Source organism: Oryx dammah, unplaced genomic scaffold (assembly GCF_014754425.2).
Source record: "Oryx dammah isolate SB20612 unplaced genomic scaffold, SCBI_Odam_1.1 HiC_scaffold_10, whole genome shotgun sequence".
In the NCBI taxonomy this organism is placed as follows: Eukaryota; Metazoa; Chordata; class Mammalia; order Artiodactyla; family Bovidae; genus Oryx; species Oryx dammah.
In genome coordinates, this window is record NW_024070194.1 from 19,374,117 (window position 1) to 19,396,892 (window position 22,776).

General features: G+C 47.6%; 1 protein-coding gene across 1 annotated transcript; it reads right to left on the bottom strand.

The window, feature by feature from the left end:
* Positions 1 to 3,555: 3,555 nt before the first annotated feature.
* Positions 3,556 to 21,112, bottom strand: DYNLRB1 (dynein light chain roadblock-type 1). Its single transcript, XM_040247497.1, has 4 exons — positions 21,012 to 21,112; positions 12,438 to 12,513; positions 7,303 to 7,470; positions 3,556 to 3,899 (listed from the first exon to the last, which is right to left on the bottom strand). The coding sequence occupies exons 1-4, from the start codon at positions 21,012 to 21,014 to the stop codon at positions 3,856 to 3,858; spliced, it is 291 nt and encodes a 96-aa protein (XP_040103431.1). The 5' UTR covers positions 21,015 to 21,112; the 3' UTR covers positions 3,556 to 3,855.
* Positions 21,113 to 22,776: the final 1,664 nt, after the last annotated feature.

Sequence of the window (22,776 nt, forward strand, 5' to 3'; positions counted from 1 at the left end):
CCAGCTGAGCTTGTTTAACAAAATGGTAGGACCAGTACTTTGAATGTGTTCTTTCTCAATTGAATATGAAGGTAATGGCACCCCATTCCAGTACTCTTCCTATCCCATGGACGGAGGAGCCTGGCAGGCTGCAGTCCATGGGGTCGCTGAGGGTCGGACACGACTGAGCAACTTCACTTTCACTTTTCACTTTCATGCACTGGAGAAGGAAGCGGCAACCCACTCCAGAGTTCTTGCCTGGAGAATCCCAGGGACGGGGAGCCTGCTGGGTTGCTGTCTATGGGGTCACACAGAGTCGGACACGACTGAAGTGACTTAGCAGCTGCAGCAGCATCAGTTTAAGCTCAATGACCCTGGATTTTGTCTACCAGTTTGATGTACCTGCCAATTTAATGATTTTTACCTATCGAATGACTTCTATCAAATCTTCAAATTTAATGATTTGATCTTTGCTGCAATGATCCAATTCATGAGATCTCCATTTCTTTGTTCTTTTTTGGGTAATTCATGAGAACATGGATTTGGTGCAGAAAGATGATTTAGGATTCCCAATGAAAAAATGCACAAAAACAACAGTTGGGTTTGAGTCCAATATATGAAAAGGGATAAAACCTGTAATTCCTGGAGTGTTTTTAGGACTCATTTCAGAAGAAAAGGCAATACCAGCTCACAGAGGAACATCCAAATTCAAGAACAGCAGCAGGGGCTAAGGAAAGATAATTGGTGAAGGGAGGCAACCACTTACCTCAACTCAGGCCCCATTTGGGGAGCCCAGCAACAGCATGGAGGGTGAAGATCACACCTGAAAGCAATCAGACAGGGGCTGCCTCTGGTGAGTAGTGGTGGAGATGGCCTGGGCAGCAGCAGGAGAGAGCTTTTTGGGTGGAAGTGATCTCAAAGGGCTGGGCGGAGGGGGCGGGGGGGCGGGGGCTGGATTGACAGGTGTAAGCATTTGTTACATCAATGGTAAACTTGAGGTCTCTGCATTTCACTGTATGCAAATCTTACCGACTCTCCAAAAAGGGCAAACACGCTAGTTAATGATACGCATGTGTAAGTGTTTAGTAGTATGTACTGCCTGCAACTGTACTTTGAAATCTGGAGAAGGCAATGGCACCCCACTCTAACGCTCTTGCCTGGAAAATCCCATGGACAGAGGAGCCTGGTAGGCTGCAGTCCATGGGGTCCCAAAGAGTCGGACACAACTGAGCGACTTCACTTTCATGCATTGGAGAAGGAAATGGCAACCCACTCCAGTGTTCTTGCCTGGAGAGTCCCAAAGATGGGGGAGCCTGGTGGGCTGCCGTCTATGGGGTCGCACAGAGTCGGACACGACTGAAGCGACTTAGCAACAGCAGCGGTACTTCGAAATGCATCCAAAAACTCAACAGATGGATGGATGGAGGGAGCAATGGCTGGTTATGTGATAAACACACCAAAATGTTACTTGTAGCAATTATAGAATTAAATGGAGGATATAAAATTATTTCAACTTCTCTAAGAATATTCAGGATTTCCTTCACGGTCCAGTGGTTAAGAGAGTCTGTGTTCCCACTGCAGGAGGTGTGGGTTCGATCCCTGGTTGGGGAACTAAGATCCTGCATGCCACTTCATGCAGTCAAAAAACCATTTTTTTCCCCCCATAATGCTGGGAATAGAAACACCCTGTTATTTGGGCAAATCTACTTCTGAAACCCAGAAGCCACGTCCTTCCTCCACTGTCAGTTTCTAACCTTAGCAGTTGTTTTATTCCTGTACACTTACTACTTTTAAGTATAGAAAACACTAGGGTATTCGCATGTGTTAACAGCATTATTTAGTGGAATGAATCTAAGGCAAGCTTCCCGGGTGTGAGGTTCCACTGCCCAGGGATTAGGAGGTGGAGCATCTTTCTGTTCATAGACCATCTGGTTTTCCACAAAGCCAGAGGGAGCCCAAACTTTCCTCAGGGCCTGGAGGGAAGTTTTATGATGGAGAATTTTAAGGCAAATAAGAGGGAGTGGTCGGGGAACTAACTGCAGGGAGGAGGGCTGGGTACCTAAAACATTTCCAAACTCTTGCCCTGAAGCCAGACTTCCTATAGTCCTGTAATAGAAACCTGACCTCTCCTCTGGGGTAATTTGTCAACCAGACCATCTTCCCCTGCTACTCTTTTTGAAGAAACTCAAGATAGGACAGGAGAACCTTAGATTTGAATCCAAGTCTCAATAGCCTCTGAGAACAAAGACAACGGTGGTCACATCGCACTTCCTCTCGAGCCCTGAATCTCTGAATTACTTATCAGCGTCGTCTGTGATCAGCGCTTCCCGGCCCACAGCGACAGGGAGAGCACGAAGTGACTGCCCAGAGGATCAGGTGTGCTTGAAGATTTGGGGGTATTTAAAAGGATTATTTCTATACTAAGACAAACAGATCATGAAGTGCAAAGTTCCTATGATCTTCCACTAAAACAGATTTTGAAGAAATTTTGCTGAGCCCTTATAAACACCTCCAGGCTCCCAAGGGTACACTCCCCTGGGAGTGCACTGTGAAGGAAACTTCACTGGAAAATTTAGAAAAGCATTTTTGTTGGATGGACATACTCACACTGGGGATGGAGGTTACTGATGGGGAAGGGAGCAGGACAAGGAGGGGGAAAGCTGAGGTCTGCTTTATAGTTGAAATCTTTTACTTCTGTCAGTCAGTGTTAGTCATCTTAGTCGTGTTCGACTCTTTGTAACCCCATGGGTTGTAGCCCACCATCCTTTGTAGATGGAATTCTCCAGGCAAGAATACTGGAGTGGGTTGCCATTCCCTTCTCTCAGGGATCTTCTCCACCTAGGGATCCAACCCAAGTCTCCTGCATTGCAGGGGGGTTTTTGATCATCTGAGCCACCAGGGAAGCCCTTTTCCGCCGTCACAAGAAACAAAAGACAAAAACAAACCCTAACAAAACATAAATACACATAGTTTCTGGAGGGAAAAACCCCAGAGTGCTGCTGAGCGACCAATGGCCTACGGCTTGGCTTCATTGAGTGGTGAACGCACCCCATTCCGCGCCTTAAGGGAAGGCGGATGCTTACTCAGGGTGAGCACATGGGTGAACCCGACCACTTAGGATTTCTGGCGAAGGCAGTATGGAAACAGCAGAGCTGCTGGAGTCAGAGCCCTGTGCTCCGTCCATGAGATCTCAGGCAAGCCATTCCGGAGAACCCAACTTCCTAACCGTTAAAGACGCTGTACCACCCCCTCCGCAGCGAACTGCAAGGGTGATATGAGCCACACCTGGCACTCAACAAATTTCGCTCTCCTTTCCCTAGTGAAGTGCAGTCGGAAAAAAAATCTTTCAAAACACTGATGGGGATGAGAAACGATAAAAGGGATGGCGAGGGCCAAGAAGCCCAGAAACCGGGACAGCAGTTATAAGCCTGTCCGGCTCAGCAAGTGCGGCCACAAGTGCTGAAGGAGCATAGAGCACCCCAGGCTGCGGGCGGTGCGCGCAGCCTCCGGACCACGTGACCACACAGGAAGCGAGACCCTTTCAACCCCGTGTTTAAAGACACACAGCCAGCCGGGTGAGCATTCTGGTTATTTTTAGTTAAAGAAAAGCAGCCTCTTCCAAGGGCGACAAAGTCAGAAGGAAACGGGGCGTGGGCTTCCCACGAGCTCTTGCTGCGAAACTTGGGCGTGGCTTCCTCCCGGAAATCGGGCAGCCGGCCAGGAGGGGCGCGGGGGAGGGGTGCGGCCCACCCGGCCGCGGACTGGCCTGGGAGGGCGCCGGTGTGCCTTCCACATGCCCGTCAGTGGACATGACTAACGCTATTACTCTTGAGGGGCATTAAATTAAGGAATGATGCAGGGAGCCAAGAAAACGGCTTATTCAGTTGGATTCTGAATCACAATCAGGAAATAGTCTTTATCTGCAAGAGAGGAAACATGAAAAAAAGAATCACCAACTTTAAAATGGGAGAAAAACAGACCACAAAGCCAATAAGTCATTCAGTCACCAACTGTAAAATGCTGGTGGGGTGGGGAGGGATAAAAAGCATGGACGCTGAGGCTGCTTCCTGTGGCTGGGAAACAAGACGAACCCGCATGTTTGCTCTGTGGGCTTCTGCACACGCCATAGGCAAGCAGGCTCCTAACCCTGCCCAGCAGTGGTGCTTGGCAGAGCACCCTCATTTCTAATCTTCCCAGTACCAACAGGGAGGTAGGGTTATCAAGTTTTGGGGTTGGGAAACTCAGGTTCAGAGTTTAAATGAACTGCCTACAGTACTGGTTCTCCAACTACAGAGTGCTGGAATAACTGGGAGGGCTGTTTAAAAGAACACAGATGGCCCCACTCCAAGGGCTTGGACTCCCTGGGCCTGAGGTGGAGCCTAAAAATTTGCATTTTAACAAGCTCCAGGTGATGCTGATGCTGCAGGTTCTGGGAGAACCACTTGTGTAAGGTTACCAGGATAGTTAGTATCCAAGATGGAATTCTAACCTCAACACTGCTGCTGCCGCTGGTAAGTCACTTCAGTCATGTCCGACTCTGTGCGACCCCATAGACGGCAGCCCACCAGGCTCCCCAATCCCTGGGATTCTCCAGGCAAGAATACCGGAGTGGGTTGCCATTTCAACCCTGCTGGTCTTGGGTTAATGTCAGTTCTGTCACAAGTTCAGTTGCTGGCCTTCCAGAACCTTCTGGACTAGAAAATTTCAAAGGCACCAGGTCAAAGGGGGCCGCCAAAGCACCTGAGTTCCAGCTCTGGGGATCGAGCCAGTCAGAAGGAATGTCCGTTATGAAATCACAGCAAGTCCAAGTCCTCTGGGGTGAGCCTGACTGCCTCTCATTTTACAGAAGAGGAAATGGGACAATCACGGTGTTTAAACTTTGCCCACTTAATAATCACACTCAAACATTTACCAAGGCTTCCCCGTGCTGGCTCTGGGTTGATCCCTTCTCAAACAGCATCTCAGTGAATCCTCAAATCACTTTATGAGGCAGGGACCAGTGTTTTCTTATTTTTACTAATGAGAACACTCAGGCTCAGAGAATTAAATGACTTGGCCAAGTCAAGGCTAATACGCCAGGTGGGAGAGCTGAGTTTGACTCAGGTGCTGGGCGCCTCTGGTCTGCCTCTTGCTGAACACCTGAAAACCTTGGCCATATCTGCTTTGTGTCTGTTCAGAGTCAAGCCTAAACCTTGCTTCTTCCCTTGACGATGGACATCTCGGAAGGACTAGTTATTATCTGACCAAGTCTCATGGCTAAGCAATCTGTGTAAGTGAAAAATCACTAACAAAAATAGAAATAACAAGCTACCAACACAGCTAATGAATAGATACTATTAGCAATACCCATGTCTTTTCTTCCAAATAACCAGGCTCCACATTCAATAACAGCCCGCCAGTGCTTTGTGGGAAGTAGTATGTTAAGGCTTGATTTGCCCTGTGTTAACTCAGGTGTTCCAAGCAGACATTCTTAGAAGCTTTAAGCCAAGAAATGCTGTCTATGGAGAGTCTCGCGATTTGGAGACATCATCTGTCCTTGCTTCACACTGTGAGCTCCCATATGGGGCACGAGGTCTGCTCCGATTTGGAGGGTTGGCAGCCTAACTTTTAGGAGAGTGGAGGTTTGTCTGTAACCACAGAGCATGAAATCTTGAGAGGGATTTGAGTTTAAATCTGATCTCAAGCTTTTCTGCTGACCTCGTGCCAACATATTCAACCAGATGAGGCATCCCGAATACCAGAGCAGGACCATCCCCTGCCAGACATTTTACAGAGATGGAAACAGGTTTGCTGGTGCTCTGTGATTTGCTTAAGGTCAGACTCATAAGAGATGAAGCTGGGGAAACAGCTGGTGTGCCCGCTGCAGTCTATTTTCTGACAGAATCAGAGACCTCATCATTGGTTGGCCTGAGACCCATTAGACAATGATTACGATGATAAACAATGTATGTCTGTCTTTGGAATAAATGACTCTGAAGTTCACTTGGAACTGACCTGCTCTGTCCCCCGCCCTCTAGGGAGTGTCCCCAGGAGACTGGGGGCCCCGTGACTGGCTCTATGGGGCTCTCCTTCACAGCCTTCCAAACAGCGCCTCTGGGCCCGGACAGGCCTGGGGACAGGAGCAGTGGTGCTCTGCTGCAAGGAGGGGCTGGCCCCTCTCGGATTACCTCAGAATTCTGCAGCCAGCCTCCTTGCCGCCTGTGTGGCAAGCCCAGGGCCAGTCACCGTGCCAGCCTTCCCCCTGCCCTCCTTTGCCCAGGCCCCTAATCAATCCTATTACTGACTGCCTTGAAAAAACCTCCGCTCACTAAGTCAAGTCAGACAGCTGAGTTTGGCGCCTGAGGCCTTCTAAATCGGACCACACACATCACCTCCCCTCCTTCCTACACGCATCCTGCTGCTCTAGACAGGCTGCACTGCAGCCGCCTCCAACACCTCACGCTCGCTCACCTCGGGGCTCAGCCACAAAGGGGACGGTGAGAGAGGAGTAACTGCAGACCGTGCTGGAGGATCTGTCTACCGCACCCGGCCGGGCATGTGAGTGAAGTGGGGCAGGGCAGGTGACCCTGCTGACCCCTCCTATGGGCCCAGGGCTTAGGGGCACCTCCCAGGGTGAGCATCTCGTCACCCTCAGAATAGATGCTAAGATGGGTACTGTTTGCACCACAGTCCCCAAGTACTTCATGTGAAAACAGAGCAATCCCTTCCCGTGCTGGAGGAAAGACTGTCTGCATGGGGACCAGAGAAACAGGACTGTATTTAAGAACTGGGCAAATTGACGTTTTGTGTGTGTTTTTTTAGAATGAATGAGTGCATGGTGGTTTTGCCTCACGCTTTGGTTTAGAATCACTGCATTCTTTTTCCTTCAGCACAGCTCCAACTCCACCACCCCGGCCTCGACTCGCTTCCTCTTCACCTGTGCCCTCCTCTGGGAAGCCTTTGCTGACCGCCACAAGCAAGCCTAATCACGCCCTCCTCCCTGTGCCCAAGTGCTCCTTGAGTTCCCCCAAATCATGACTGACCAACTCACACACACACACACACACATACACACACACTTAGATGTCCATCTCCCCCATGACACCGTAATTCCCTACTAGGGCCCAGAACCCAGGACAGGGTCTGCCTAGACTCACTGTGAATGAGGACTTGCTGGGGATGCCAGCCAGGCTGGGCCAGGAGATGGGACTCTCCAATCTGTACCTTCTGTTCAGGCCTTTGTGTGGAACCCACGGACACACCCACACCCAAAGCCTTCCCTATAGCTACAGAGCCTGCACAGTGAGGGTCTGCTCTCAAGTGAGGGTGGGGAAGACCCCTTACCTGGTGCAACCATAATTTCATTTTTCTTGGAGCGAATTCGAAGGAAGGTGAGGTCATTCTGGGGGTCAATTTCACGCACGGTGCTCCGGGCCTTCAAGATGAAGTTGTGCATGAGGTTGGCATACTGTGTGGTGGTGGGGTTGTCCATGGTGCTCTTGATGGGAATGCCTGCGGGGAGAGCAGAGACTGAGCAGAACCCTGGGAGTGCCTTTCTGCCCTGCTCCCAGCCCCGCACCCAGAAGTCCAGAGCCTAGACTGGCAGTTAACACTCATCACCCAGTGTTCACTGAGGACTTGACAGGCAAGTGCTGAGCACTTGAAGGATGTTAGCTCCAGTCCCCAGAACTGCTCTAAGGATGGCGTCACCATCTTTACTTGTCAACTAGGCAACAGAAGCTCTGAGCAATGAGATGGCCTGCTGAGGTCTCACAGCAGATAAACAGAAGCAGTGGGGCCAGGATTCCAATGAAGTCCTGCTGGCTTCACTGCTGGGCTCCCTTCACAGGGCCACATACTGACTGGTCTCCAAAAACAGGATAGACTATCACTCATAACACTGAGAATATGAACAAAGAATAGTTCCTACAAATCTGTAAATACTGAAGAGTACAAGGTCAGCCCGTGCCAAGACAGAACCATCACTAGTGTTTTAAAGCTCCAGTTCCTAACGAGGAAGGCTTAGGGCTCAGGCATAAACACACTGTCTACACACATGACGGTGCCCCCAAGCTAAAGCCTGTTTCTCTGTCTGCACACACCCTTGTAAACAGTGTTGCTACCGCTTTCAATGACCCCACAAGTGGCCATTCCACAGGGTTAATCATTCCCCTATTGCTGGGGACTCAGGCTGCATTTTTTACTTAATCACCTCGTACTGAACAACATCCTGCACCAAGCCTTTCCTGTTTTGAGGACTGCGTCCTTGCAATGAACTATTAAATGGCCCGCGCTCACTGGTCGGTGCCTGTTGTCACGGCAGTGAGGGATGGGGCTTAGCTTGAGACACCTCGGGCCACGACTCGGTCATCAGGAGCCTATGAGTCACTGTGACATGTCAGCTAGAGGCTCCATCGATGGGGTCCAAGTGCTCACAGGGCGCAGGCTCTTGTGACAAGTGTGGCCCAAGTTGCTCCCCACACATCAGTGGCTGGATTTCGGCTCTAGGACCCTGCCATCTGGCCTATAACTGACCAGCCAAAGGCTCAGCCAAAGACAGTCACCCGGAGACCTACCCATGGGTGGCAAGAAACTGACCACACCTTCTTATTATGGCACAGTGAGTATAGGCAGAAGAGGGCATGGGAGCAGGAGCAGCGGCAGTGAGTCAGAGGCTGCTCTGAGCCGAGTGGAGTTATGAGGACAGGTTGCAGGGATCACTTGCCTCTAAAGGAGAAGATGACCAGGTCACGAGGGCAGATGTTGTGTCCTGGGGGGCAACCAGGTACCCACCAGGGCCCCACGAGGCCTCATTCAGTGGTGGAACCTTCCTGGGGACAGCAGTATAAGCAGCTGGGGAGATGACCAGTAGGAACTCTGAAATCGAGGACCTGGGCTTCTCCCCTGGCTCTGCCCCTTCCTGGCTACGTGGCCTTACACAAGTGATCTAACCTAAGCCTCCATTTCCTTATCTGTAAAATAATGCCTGTGCTTCATCGTGCTGCTGGGAGGCCTAAATGTGTTTTAGTTCATCTGAAAATATTGAGCAAAAGCATGCACAGAGTAGCACAGAGTAAGTGTTGATTTATTATTGATATTACCCATGCTATAAACCCCATCCCCAGGTAACCTGAGGGGCCAGTCTTGAGGCCTGGCAAAGTCTGGGGGTGGGTGGGGGCGATGGGGTGGGGTCAAGCCCCTTGGCTTTCTTTTTGTATTCCGTCAGGCCACCTTCTCTCAGGTCCCTCTGCCTGGATCTGTCTTTCCCTTCCCTGCTCTCTCCTGACTCCCGCTGTCCCTCATGTCTCCCTCCACCCCTGGACGTGGTTAGGCGCCCCTGACGCCTGTCCCCAGCAGACTGGACACTCCCGAAGGGCCAGAGGCAGATCTGATGTGCTCACCAGTGTCTTTAGGGAGACTGCATCAAATATTTATGGCTGTTGTTAAAAAATGAGTAGACACAGGTGTGCTTTTAGTAGTTCAAATATACTCTCATGAGTGTGATCACACATCTACCAAGTGAGAGGGTGTGTAAGGGAGAAAAGAAACTAACCTCTTGTTGGCTCACTGTAAAAACGAAAGAAAACATGGAGCTGGCACGGTGGGGACGGAGGGCAGGGACCAACACTGGGGATAATTTCAAACAAGCACAAGAGAGAATTCCAGATTCACAGGATGCCAGAGCTGGAGAACACCTCAAAGACAGCTGAGTGAGTAGGTGGCCTACTGCAGGCCGTGGCCTCCACAAACGGGGGCTGAGCGCCTGCAGTGGTGGCTTGTCACCTCAAAGCCACGATTTCGAATCTGGGGCTCAGATCTGTCAGGTTGTATAGCCAGGTCCGCCCACCAACCCCCCTCATCAATCAACAATTAAAACACATTAATAAAACTTAACAGGTATTTATTGAGAACCGAATTTGTGTCAGCATTACTGCAGGTGTTGGGGATACAGAAATGATCACAAGAGATAAAGCTCTGCCCTCAAGGATTTACACATTTGAGACTTTTATTTTGCCCTGTGTGGGTAGCAGCAGATGGCAGGGGGTCTGGAGGGTACAAATAGGATGTTCCTTACATTCCATTCTTGGTTAAGTCTGCTTAAAGGTACATTTTTATTTTGAAACATCATTTAAATCTGGCCAAGGGTGAAACATCACCAGGCAGTGGCAGGTGGTTGGTAAGCGACTGGGACAAGAGCATGTCCTGATTTCAGAGGTGGGGAGCAATCCCTCCGGGCTGAGCTGGTCAGGGAGGACATCCTGCTGGAAGAGGCAGCTGAACTGAATCACGGAGGTGGAAAGCCCCAGAGGTGTATCAGAGATCCCTAATACAATCACCCCGACTGAGCACCTCTAATGCAAGCCTTCAGAGGGGCTAAGGGTCCCCCAGAGCAGTGAGTTCTGACCACCTCCATCTGTGGCTGGGTGATCCAGGGCAGGTCAACCTGACTGCTCTCAGCTTCTGGTTTGTCATCTGAAAAATGGGCAAACGTCCCTACTTTGCAGAAATGTGTGAAATGTAAATGAGAATCTGAAGTGGGAGATCTATGAATGGCCCACAAATTAAAAAACACACAGGGAATTTCCTGGTGGTTCAGTGGTTAGCACGCTATACTTCCACTGCAGAGAGCACAGGTTCGATCCCTGGTCAGGGAACTAAGATCCTGCATGCTGTGTGGCTCTGCCATCAAATAAACCACCAAATAAACAGACGGGTAAACAAAGAAACACACAAGAATTTTTGACATTCATGTGGCATTTACTATACATCAGGCACTGTTCTAAAAGCTTCCCTCAGAAAGAGATAGTGTGACTGTCCACATTTTACAGATGAGGAAACAAACTGAGAGGTTAAGTGACTTGTTTAAGATCACATAGTTGATAAGAGAGTAGAGTCAGCATTCACGCCCAGGCAGTCTGATTGCACATTCCACATTAGCTACTGTGCCATACTGCCACATTAGTATACAAAAAATAAGTGCTCATCAGTATCAAAAAGGTAAGAAGTTGGGGCTCTATTTTCCTAATGAAAAAGCTCAACTTTGAGGGCAGTTTTACACAAGAATGAAGGCTTGTGGTCTGGAATACTGGTGGCAGTCTAGGGGGTCCCAGCTGGGGGGTCAGCCCCTGGGGCTGTTTCTAAAATGTCTATTTACAGAAGAGTCTCATACCAAGTCTTCTGGGTCTTAGAGCAAGAAGCTCCTTGGAGCAAGGACCAAGGAGGCAGCTTGAGGCGGCTAAGTTCTGAAGAGGGGAAGGGAAAGCCATGGCCATTCAGCTGATTAGTGGTGGACCTGAGATGCCTCCCATAGTGTCCTCCGGCTCCCGACCCCGCTGCCTCTGAATGCAGTGACCACATGGTTTAATCAGAGCCTGACAAAGCTGGGGCACACATTCTACCTAGCTATGGGCTGGCCGGGGTCTGACAACTTGGAAAACAACATTCTAACTGAGGACACGCCACCTTCAATTTGTCACCCTTGGTGACTTTCATTCTGCTCTATTTAAGCAGGCACTGTTGAGAATTCTGCCATTCCGAAATAAGGCCCAGAATGACAATGCATACACACAGAGGCTCTCCAGGAGCGTCAAACAAAGCCAAGCGGACTGAATGCACTGGGCTGGAGAACGGGGCGGGGGGCCCAGCTGGGGGACCCTGGACACAGCCGGGGACTGAGCCCAGCAGCCACTCTCTGGTCCTTCAGGGAACCCTGTGGGAGAAAGAGCCCAAGTGCGCTCGGACAGACTTGGGGTGAAATCTTGGCTCTATAATGGCAGGAAAATCTAATTTCTAGACTCATTCTTCTCCACTGCAAAATGGAGACAACAGAGCCGCTTCAAGAAATGACAGAAAGGACCTGTCTGTGGAGCACCAGCCCGCGGCCTGGCAGAGAACAGGTGTGTGATAGTATCGGTCTCCTTCTTCATCACGTCTACTGTGGTTTGAGAAAAATTAGCATCTGTACCCTTTTACAGTTTCTGAAATAATGTCCCAGAAGAGGAAGGCAAACTATAGGCCCAAAGCAGCTGACGGCAGTGTGAGACAGCAGGAGAGAAGCAGAGACGACATAAAGGGGGAATGGAGAACGGACACTGGGCTGGAGCTAAACATTTTGCATATGTGAACCACGGAGCAAAATCAAAACCCCAAACAGGAACTCGTGAGTAAACAGATGCAAGAGAGTAACAACTATTATTATGACCAAGAGAAAAGGCACTGGACAAGGGCTGACTGAAGAAGTATAGCACACTGAGAAGTATGACGTGTCAGGGCAGTGGGCTAGGGAGGATTTTTCCTTTTTTTAAATTTAGAATTCTAGTAATCGTACTAGGAAACTGGAGGTGATTTAAAACAAAAATAAAAGGACGAGAACTAGATCAGGTACATGAGAGGTTTAGTAAAAAGCAACTGTTATGCCGTGTTGGGCTCTCTTCTGGGGGCCGGCCTGCACTCAGCTCATGGCTGGAAGGAGGGTGTACCTTCTGTGTTTACCACGATGATTCCCTGCACACCCTTCTGGCTCTGGAGTCGCTTCAGGGTCTCCTCCACCTCTGCCTGCCAGAGAGAATAAAGACCAAGGTTAAAACAGTCAGGAAGCCTGGATCAACTCCCTCGTACCCGAGGCAGATGAATCACACTTCCCAACAACAAACAGCTAACACCCGGGCACGTGGCACCTCCTGCAAGCTCCCCGGGACTACCTAGAACAGTCCTGAGGCCACCACCAGCATCAAAACCAACAGAGTGGGGTGGGGCTGCTCCCTCTGCCCACCAGGGGCTCTCTGACCCTCACTTAGTAGGGAGCAGAACTCAAATATTATTCCCAGGAGTATAGGCACATCCATGACTCAGCTACTTGGTACAGCTGGGGGACAAACCAGAGGAAACTAATGATTTGAAAAATTCCAAATGGAGGTGTCTAACAGGAAGGAGATACACGGTCATCTGTGGCCTGAAGAGCACATCCCAAAGGAAGCAAAATGATCCCATGAGGATGGACTCCGTGACTGGTAAGCTGGCACCTGAGACAGTGTGACCCAGCACACAGCCAGAGGAAAGGCAGAGGAGGGGCTCGTGAATCCTGCATCATCAGGAGCTGGTCTGGGTGGGCTACTCTGGCACGTGCGATTTGTAAACCGAGTGGACAATCAGACTGTGAGTCCTCACCTCGCCAGGCAAGACCTTCTCTGTTATTACTCCCATCTCTTCTACCCTTCCCTCCACTCTCCACCTGTATGTCCATATCTCCCTGCCTCCACAGCTTTTACCAAACAAGGCCTCTTCTTCGCTGAAATCCAACAAATTCTTCAGGATCATCTTAGATATCATGTCCTCCACGAAGCCTTCACTGATTCCAACTCAGTGGCCTTTGGCCATTTCCGAGAGACTCCCTGAACTCTTGACTGTCTCTCTCTCTGGGAATCAGTAAGTGCTGTTTGACTTAAAGTCTGCAGAGCAGGGGCTCAATGAACAGCTGTTAAACTGAACTAGGCCTAACTCCCCCTGTGGATGGAAACTGGTCTTCAAGTGTGTTTGTTCTCAGGAGGTCCCTTCTAGACCCATCCAGAATCTAGTGAGACGCTCCTCACAGGCTGAGGGTCAGACTCTTGGACACAGAGGCTCTGTTCACCAAAAGAGAGTGGTACCCCGCCCTCACAGGCTGATGAGCTGGCCCAGAGGAGGAGCTTCTCGACAGAGGATGGAGACATCACAAAGAAAGATTGTTTTTCTAGTAGGCCCAAGCCTCACAATCCAGTCACTGCCACCCACTCTCCACTGATGTGTGAATACTCTCAAATGCTGGAGGGAAGGGCAAACAAGTTCCTCCTACAAAATGGCAAAGAGCCTGACGCCTCTGTAATGTGGAGCCTTGGTAAAAGGACATGGCTAGCTATGTGGACTGAAAGTACAATGCAGTGGGTTATGCGTGGATGAGATCTTAATTCATTCATCGGACTTTCACTGAGCTCCGACCACACACTATTCCGGAGAGGGGTGATAGAGTATTATAGGATAGTGGTCAATACTACACAGTACTCAACCTGACCTGGTAGCCCTCCTGGAAATTCATCCTAAGGAAATGATCCAAGAGAACTAAGGGCAAGATGTTTGCTGCAGTGACATCTTTAGTAACAAAAAGCAGGAAGAGCCAAAACTGCCCAACATTTAGGGAAAATGTCAAGGGGATTACGAATGTCCATTCACAGGAATATACCACATTAACAATGGTGACCAGAATATTTATAACACCTTAAAAAGAAAGTGCTTGGGAAATGGCATCCACGTGAAAACAAGAAGAGGGCTAGAAGGATCATGAACGAAATAAAAAGCCACACCAAGAGTAGGGAATTATAGATAAGGTTTTCTTTTTTTTTAACAGCCTCTTTTACTCTATTATTTTTATCTAAAAACATTTTTTAACCCATCTCTCTGTGTATCCAAGAGATCACAGATCTCTGACATTCTCAACATTGCAAGAATAAGAATACCTAAGAATAAGCAGGATGGCAGTTTAGGACATTTCAATCAACGTGCAGTCAAACTAGGGATGGGGAAAGCTAAATATGGCAGAATCGAAGTCCAAAATACCCCTGGAGGTTGGAAAGTGAGGCTGAAATGAAAAAAATGAAATTCTGTAAGACAAGTTAATCATTCAATAACTGTATGGGAATCTTCTATGTGTCAGATGTTGTTTAGGCCTAGGGGTGCTGTGCTGGACACAGTACAACAAAAACCCTGTCCTCATGAAGCTGATTTTCAGGGTGGAGTCGGGGGAGGGAATCAGCCATTAAGCAAAAGCATAAATAAAATACAAATGTCAGATTCAGTAGGGATGGAGGATCTGGAAAGCAAGGGGCTGATGGCAATTTTAAACAAGGTGGTCACAGAAGGCCTCGCTAACGTGATAGTTGAGTAGAGATCTGCAAAGAAACAAAGGAGCTAACCAGGTAGATTTCCAGGGAGAGTGTTCCAGAAAAAATGCAAAGGGGTCAGTGCGGCTGAGGGCAGTGAGTGGCAGGCAGCCAGAGGAGAGGGAGGCAGGATCAGACTAAATTTCAGCAGTGTCGTAGACCAGAGTGATGACTTTGGTTTTTAAAGGCAGGGGGTGTGAGGAGCCACTAGCAGGTTTCGGGTGAGCAAAGACAAGACCTGTTTCATAAGGATGCCCTGGCTGCTGTGCGGAAAATGGACTGCAGGGGCAAGCACAGCCCGCCTGAGCCCGGCCTGGCCTGGTGAGTGCTGCTCTTTCTGAAAGCAGGCAACTTCCTCTCCCTCACTCACCACTAGATGTAACTAACTTCCAAGTCTTTGGGCTTCGCTCATGAGCCTCCTGTGCGAGGCCTGCTCTGGACACCTGCCCCTCTTCTAGGTACCCAAGGCACCCTGACTCCATGGCACTTATCAGTAATGAGTGTAACTGTCTGTTCTGCTTATCTCCTGCTGCTGCTGCTGCTGAGTCGCTTCAGTCGTATCCGACTCTGTGCAACCCCAGAGACGGCAGCCCACCAGGCTCCTCCATCCCTGGGATTCTCCAGGCAAGAACACTGGAGTGGGTTGCCATTTCCTTCTCCAATGCATGAAAGTGAAAAGTGAAAGTGAAGTCTCTCAGTCATGTCCGACTCTTTGGGACCCTATGGACTGCAGCCTACCAGGCTCCTCTGTCCGTGGGATTTTTCCAGGCAAGAGTACTGGAGTGGGGTGGGATTGCCTTCTCTGATCTCTTCCTCCAGACCCAAGGAAACGTGGGAGCAGGAACCCAGACTTTGTAATCCCAGTACCTGGTACAGCTTAATAGATACTTGAGGAACAAATAAAAACCATTTCCTCAACTATGTTTTATAAAAATCAACCTTTTTAAGTATAGTACCCTGGGCTTACAGTACCCAGCATAATGAGCGAGGGTTTATATGATCCTAAATTTAATGAGACCCAACCACTGAGATCTAGCTGCTTAAAAGGTAAACACGCTTACCAAAAAAGGGAGGACACACAAGTATACCTGACCTACTCAGTATCTGCTACAAGTCAGATATTAGGATGAATGTCTTCAGACACATCTCATCTGAACCTTCCATGGTTAGTATGAGATCCATTTTACAAGGAGGAAACCGAGGTTCAGAAAGGAGAAGCATTTTGCCCAAGGACACACAGCAGGTCAAGAGAAGCGTTGAATACACCACTGACCACAAATGAAGATGTCCCCATTCTCACAAGTTCAGATTTTGGTACAAGAGACTTTCAAAAACAAGTGGCAATACTCTTGCAGCGTACAGGGATGGGGGCCAGGGTGGGCAGGGGGATGCTTCCTGGATGAGTGTGGTAAGAACACCCGAGGATGTAATCCTTAAGCCAAGAACTAAATGATGAGAAAGAAAAGTACTCCAGAAAGCAGCATGAAAACTAACATAGTGAAATGGGAAGCAGTTCGGCATGTTCAAGGAATAGAGAGAATCGGTATTGGAAGGTTTTTGATTCTCTGCTAATCTGACAAACAAAACCCAAATAACAGAAAGTCAACCTTTCTTTAATTTTTAAGAATTATCAGCGAGGGGACTTCCCTGATGGTCCAGTGGTTAAGAATCTGCCTTGCAATGCAGGGGATGTGGGTTCGATCCTCAGACAGGGAACCTTATAAGATCCCACATGCCATGGAACCATGACTATTGCGCCCCCTGGCCTGGAGAGTCTGTGCCCTGCAATGAAGTTCCCACATGCCACAACTAAGACCCAACACAGCCCCCTCCAAAAAAAAAGAACTATCAATGAGGCTAGTCAGAAAAGAAACAAAACCAAAACTTATCAGTGAAGTTAAGCTGGAATTTGACTGTTTGCATCTCTCCTTTTCCAAGTCTTTTGTTTTTTCTACTAATTTTATTGATTTTCAAAAACTCTTAAGTTAGAAATTTTAGATTTCTGCCCATGATATAAATTACACTTCTCCCACTTTTCTAATTTAAGTTTACAGTGTTTTTCAATAATCAGAGGTTCTGAATTTTTATGTAATCAAACTTAATAAAAACTTTTTCCTGGAAGACTAGAGAATAGCTTCTCCAACCTGACCACAGCTAGTAGGGTGGGGTTAGGTCTGGGGGAGTGGGGGTCATGAAGTCTACAGGAGGCAGTAGGCACCGGCCTTCAGGAGCAACTGCTTAAAACAAATGTTAGGTTCATCCCTGAAGGAGCCAAGAAAGAAAACAAACGACGCCAAAAGGACAAGAGCAGCCACAGCAACATTAGCAGATGCAAGAGTCACGGCCAGGCATCCAAGTCATGCCATTTTTGTCTCTAAAGTCTGTTATCCCTGCAGTGCTGGCCAACTGGTACCAGATGTATCTAAGTGGATATGCAGCCCCTCGGGGTTGGCTCACATCTCCAAATTCCTGCCCTGTTCCTAGAAAGAGCCCGGCTGGGATCCTCAGCACCCCGAGTCTTTATCTCTATTAACATGGGAGTCTGCACCAGAGAAGGGACCAGGCTCCTGGGTTCTCTAATTTCTAGGTGCATGCTGCTAACAGACAAAAAAAACACTCCAAACAAATAAAAAAACAAGTAGCAGTAAAACTCCAGGATTATTTGCTGGTTTGGCACAGGAGGGATAACCATTGAGCAAATGATTCACAAAGAAACTGTGACCAATGTGACGACCAAGCACAGAAAAGTTTTAATTTCTGTTAAACAAAAAGAAATTACAAGGAGGGGACAATATTTGCATCAAATACAAGAGAGTAATTTCAAAACATCACACAGAATGATTAAGAAAAACAGCAAGTCTCTAAAAATTAAGTGGGCAAAAAGGATAAGAGGAGAAAATACACCTCAGAGAAACCACAAACGCAAGAAAAATGTTCAACATTCCCTGTAAATAAAGACATGAAAATTACAGCAATGCCGAGGTTATGTTTTTGAACGCTGGCAGTTATTACAGCAAAACTGGTAGAAAGGCAATGAGACCTTCTGGGAAAGCTATAGGACAACACTATTATGAGAACCATATGTGCTGATCCCTTTGTTTCAAATTCTTTGAGAATTTCTCCTAAGGAAATAATCTAATAAATGTGGGGGAAAAAAAGAAAGAAAAAAACTACACATTCAGAGACATTCATCACAGCGTTATCTCTATTACTGAAGAACGAGACGCAACCCAAATGTATACCGGGGGAATGGTTTGGCAAATTTTGATAAAAATATTTCATTGATTATTATGCAGTCACTAAAAATGATTCATTACAAAGAGGGATAGCAACAAAGTTATATGTTTTGGGGTATTAAAACAAACAGAAACAAAAAACTAGCAGGTATATCTTGAATGTGAATATATGAACAAAGAGGAAGGAGAATGTACAAAGATGAAAATACTTGTGTGGTGGAGTAAAACCGGATGCTAATTATAGCCGATTTTTATATCACCAGAGTAAAGGGCAATTTGTCTTTTTCTACCAAAATGTTCATGGGGTCGCAAAGAGTCGGACACGACTGAGCAACTAACACACACACACCCCCCGCAAAATGTTAAAATGTGCACGCCAGAAGTATCACTACTACATAACGCTACATAAACATGAGCATGAGTGGAGAAAGAAAAAAAAAAACAGTACTGCAGCACTGTCTGGAGTGAAAAACTGTAAACCATCCAAATGGATATAATGCAATGGAATAGGAAAACAGTCCTATAAAAGAATAAAATAGATTTGTATGTATCAACATGAAAAATACTTGGTATTTTTTAATGAACAAAGTTAAAGAATGAGATTATACATATAACCTAAAGTAAGCTTGTGTGTGTGCTTTCTTAGTCATGTCTGACTCTTTCTGACCCCATGGACTGTAGCCCGCCAGGCTCCTCTGTCCATGGAATTGCCATTTGGTACTCCGAGGGATCCTCCCAACCCAGGAATCGAATCCTTGTCTCTTGCATTGGCAGGTGGATTCTTTACCACTGTGTCACCTTAATATGTATAAATACACACATTCCAATTTCATGTAATAAACATGTTATATACAAATGTGCTTATGCACTAAACAAATCTGGAAGAAGACGTATCCAACTGTCAACAGTGATCAGCAGAGGGGAGTGAGATGGGGAGTACATACACTTTTCTAAGTCACACATTTCCGTAATGGTTGAATTTGTTAAAACATGCATCTAAAGTATGTTTTGCTTTTATGAATTCACAATAGCATGGTATAGGTTGCAGGAAGCTCTGATTCATGTAAGAAAAAGGGGTCTCATATATATATATATATATATAAAATATACATATATATATGAAAAGCTATGACAAACCTAGACAAAGCTATGACATAGCTAGAAAACCTAGACGTTGCTAGAAAAGCTGACAAACCTAGACAGCATATTAAAAGCAGAGACATCACTTTGCCAACAAAGGTCCATGTACTCAAAGCTATGGTTTTTCCAGTAGTCATGTATGGATGTGAGAGTTGGACTGTAAAGAAAGCTGAGCACTGAAGAATCGATGCTTTTGAACTGTGGTGCTGGAGAAGACTCCTGAGAGTCCTGGAGAAGATTCCTGAGAATCCCTCAGACTGCAAGGAGATCAAACCAGTCAATCCTGAAGGAAATCAGTCCTGAATATTCATTGGGAGGACTGAGGCTGAAGCTGAAACTCCAATACTTTGGCCACCTGATTTGAAGAACTGACTCTTTGGAAAAGACCCTGATGCTGGGAAAGATTGAAGGCAAGAGGAGAAGGGGACGACAGAGGATGAGATGGGGATGGCATCACCGACTCAATGGACATGAGTCTGAGCAAGCTCCAGGAGTTGGTGATGGACAGAGAAGCCTGGTGTGCTACAGTCCATGGGGTCACAGAGTCCGACACGACTGAGCAACTGAACTGATATATACATATAGATATAATAAAAGAAACTAACAGTGTTTGTTTCTGAAGGAGACCAAGGTTGGGAGACCGAGGTTGGGGGTCCCAGTTGGGTGGGAGATCTATTTTCCATTTATATCTTTTCAGATTTTCTTTTTAACTGTGTGTAGGATTTACCTGTTAAAAGTTAATTTTTTTCTTTACAGTTTAAAAAGTGATGTGAAAGATGAAGTAACTTCTCTATATTATAAACTAGCTAACTATATAAAGCAAAGTACACTGCTAAACTATATAGAGGAAAAACTGAAGAGAAAAAGACCAATTGTAATATACCTAATCATAAGTCGTTACTTAACTCCAGCTCATGGCATTGTTTCTTATTCCTTTTCCATTTTTCTTATAGTCTTTAAATACTTATGTAAGATTTTTAAAAACCATTCACAGGTTTTAAACCTGATTTAACCTTTAGAAGGTCTTCTCAAGTTATTTTAAAGTTGGGAGGATTAAAAACACAAGAAAACAAACCTGTAATGAGCCCACAGTTTCAGCCAGCAGGGCAGGACCCCCCAGGGTGGGTCCCACTCGTTTCTGACTCATGCACCATGTCCCAGCGGCTCGAAAGGATTACGGGGGCACAAAGGCGGCAATCAAGCTTCTAGGGTTCAAACCCACCTCCGCCATTTCCTGGGGCAAGACACTTGGCTTCACTGGGATTTAGATTCCAAGTATGTAAAACGGGGGTAATGGGTGTACCTACTTATCTATGTAGGTTCACCTACATAGTTATGGGGGGTACCTACATGTAGGTGTGTAGGTACGGGGAGGCGTTTAGCAGAGCCAGACACGAATTAAGCTTCCAGTAAATGCAATCATTACAGTTACAGTCGCGCAACAAGGTCCAGGATGCTAAGATGCAGGGGTTTGTGGGCAGGCCTCCCCACCTCCGTCCACCCCTAGCCGAGGCCTAAACAACTGCTTCCGGCCAAGGGACTGCCGGATCCGGTGGCCCCGCCTCAGTCCCTTCTGAGTCTGGAGGCCCGCGCCGCCCCAGTTCCGCCCTCCAGACAGCTCGGGCCCGGCCCCGCCCAGCCCCGCGGATGCCCAGCCAGGCGCTCAGAGCCGTCCCTGGAGGATGGAAGGCCAGGCTCATGGTGGTGGAAAGTCGTGCTCGGCCACCTCCCGGCCGCCTGCCACAAGCTGCCGAAAGACACTCACCATCTCGGACCGATCCGGTAGCTCTGCGTCGCCGGCCCTGAGCCCAGTCCCGCAGCCTCTCTGCGCCTGCGCACAACCCCCTGTCAAGGCGGACAGCCTCGATAGCCTATCAGAAACCAGCGTAGGACGGCGGGGCGGGCGGGTAGGCGGACCTTAGTCAGCTCCCTCAGGGCTCGAGGGGAATTTGCCTTGTGCGGTCAGAAAGTGAACGGCAGGAGAGCGAAGGAGTACGTCAGCTATGGAAAATTCCTAACTCCCACTGTGCCAAAAAGATGCTGGTTCGCGTTGTTGGAAGAGGCTTTCAACCCTCGTCTTGAGTTGGCTCTGGGTGGAGGGTGATTAGCGATTCTGAAGGCGAGGACTGGGGGTGCTGAGGCCTTTGCTCTCGGGTTGAGGCAAATAAGGCGCGAAGCCCAAATGCTCTAAAAACGCTAGAAAATCTGGAGTTCGGGCTGGAGTCAAGCGTCCTTGGGGGTCTCCAGAGCGACTCACTTGGGAATATTCCATGCAGGCTCTGAGAAGTGGTCAAGGCTAGCCTGGCAGTCTGCATACAGAATCCGTGTTCCCTTGGAGGAGCCACTTCACATTCTGTGCTCCCTCACCGTGCTAGATAGAGCCCTGTGTGTGCCGTCTTTCGCAGAACTTCCTGTGTTCTATAGCAGGGAATGATTTACTAGTGAACCTCCGCGTTACTGGGCTGACACTCTCCCTGACTCCAGTAGACTCAGTTTAGTTTTTTCTAGTCAGTGGAGTTTGCTGGATTTCAACACAGATGATCTAGCTCCCAAATTTCTTTCCACCGTAGCCTCAGTTGGGGAGGACTTGGTTCTCTTTCCATGGGCGTCCGCACATTAACAGGACTGAATAGTGACTTTACAATGAGTAAACCTGGCAGACACCGTGTTAACCGGAGGGTTCAGGTTAACATAGCTGGAAACGGGACATATTCATACGTGCCCTTTGATACCATGCACCAAGGGCACGCCACCTCCGGGTTTTTTTCCACAAAAATCCATGGCCGTAACTATGAGAAAACATTAAACTTGAGGGGCATTCTACAATGTACCCGGGGAAATACTCTTAAAAAAAAAATCAAGGTCATGAAAGACTAGGAACGAATGAGGGACTGTCACAGGTTGGACGAGACTGAGAAAAACACTGGTGGAAAAACTGGCGACAGCTGTATAAAGGTTTAAAAAGTTTAGTATAAAAGTTGAGTGTTATTTTATTGATGGTCAAGTTTTTATAATTGTACCACGTTATATGGGATGTTAACATTGGAGAAAGCCTGGGTGAAGGGTTGTGCAGGAGTTCTCTGTACTGTTTTTGCAACAGTTCTGTAAATCTAAAATCATTTCAAAGTAAAGTTTTTTTAAAAAGGATTGGACACAAAGAAATGATTATTGAATGCAGGAAACATTAGAAAAGTGTTTAGCAAGGGGAAGAAGGATACAGTGACTGGACCCCAAGATAAGCACAGGAGTATCATCACCATCTTACATATGGTGAACCAGACAGAGGGGTGAATGAACTGAACAAGATCATAATCATAAAAACAAAAAAAAGAAAAAAAGAGTATGGCCTATAGTTCATGTGACTGGCTGGAACCAGAGTAAGAATTAAGGAGGCGTTGGAAGGAGTTGGAAGTAGTTAAGGCTTTGAGTGATAGGCTTTGAGTTTTGGAATTAATATTCTGTGGAATGGAGGAACCACTGGGGAGAACTATTTGAGACTAAAGTCTTCCACAGATCATTCTGAGGCAGCA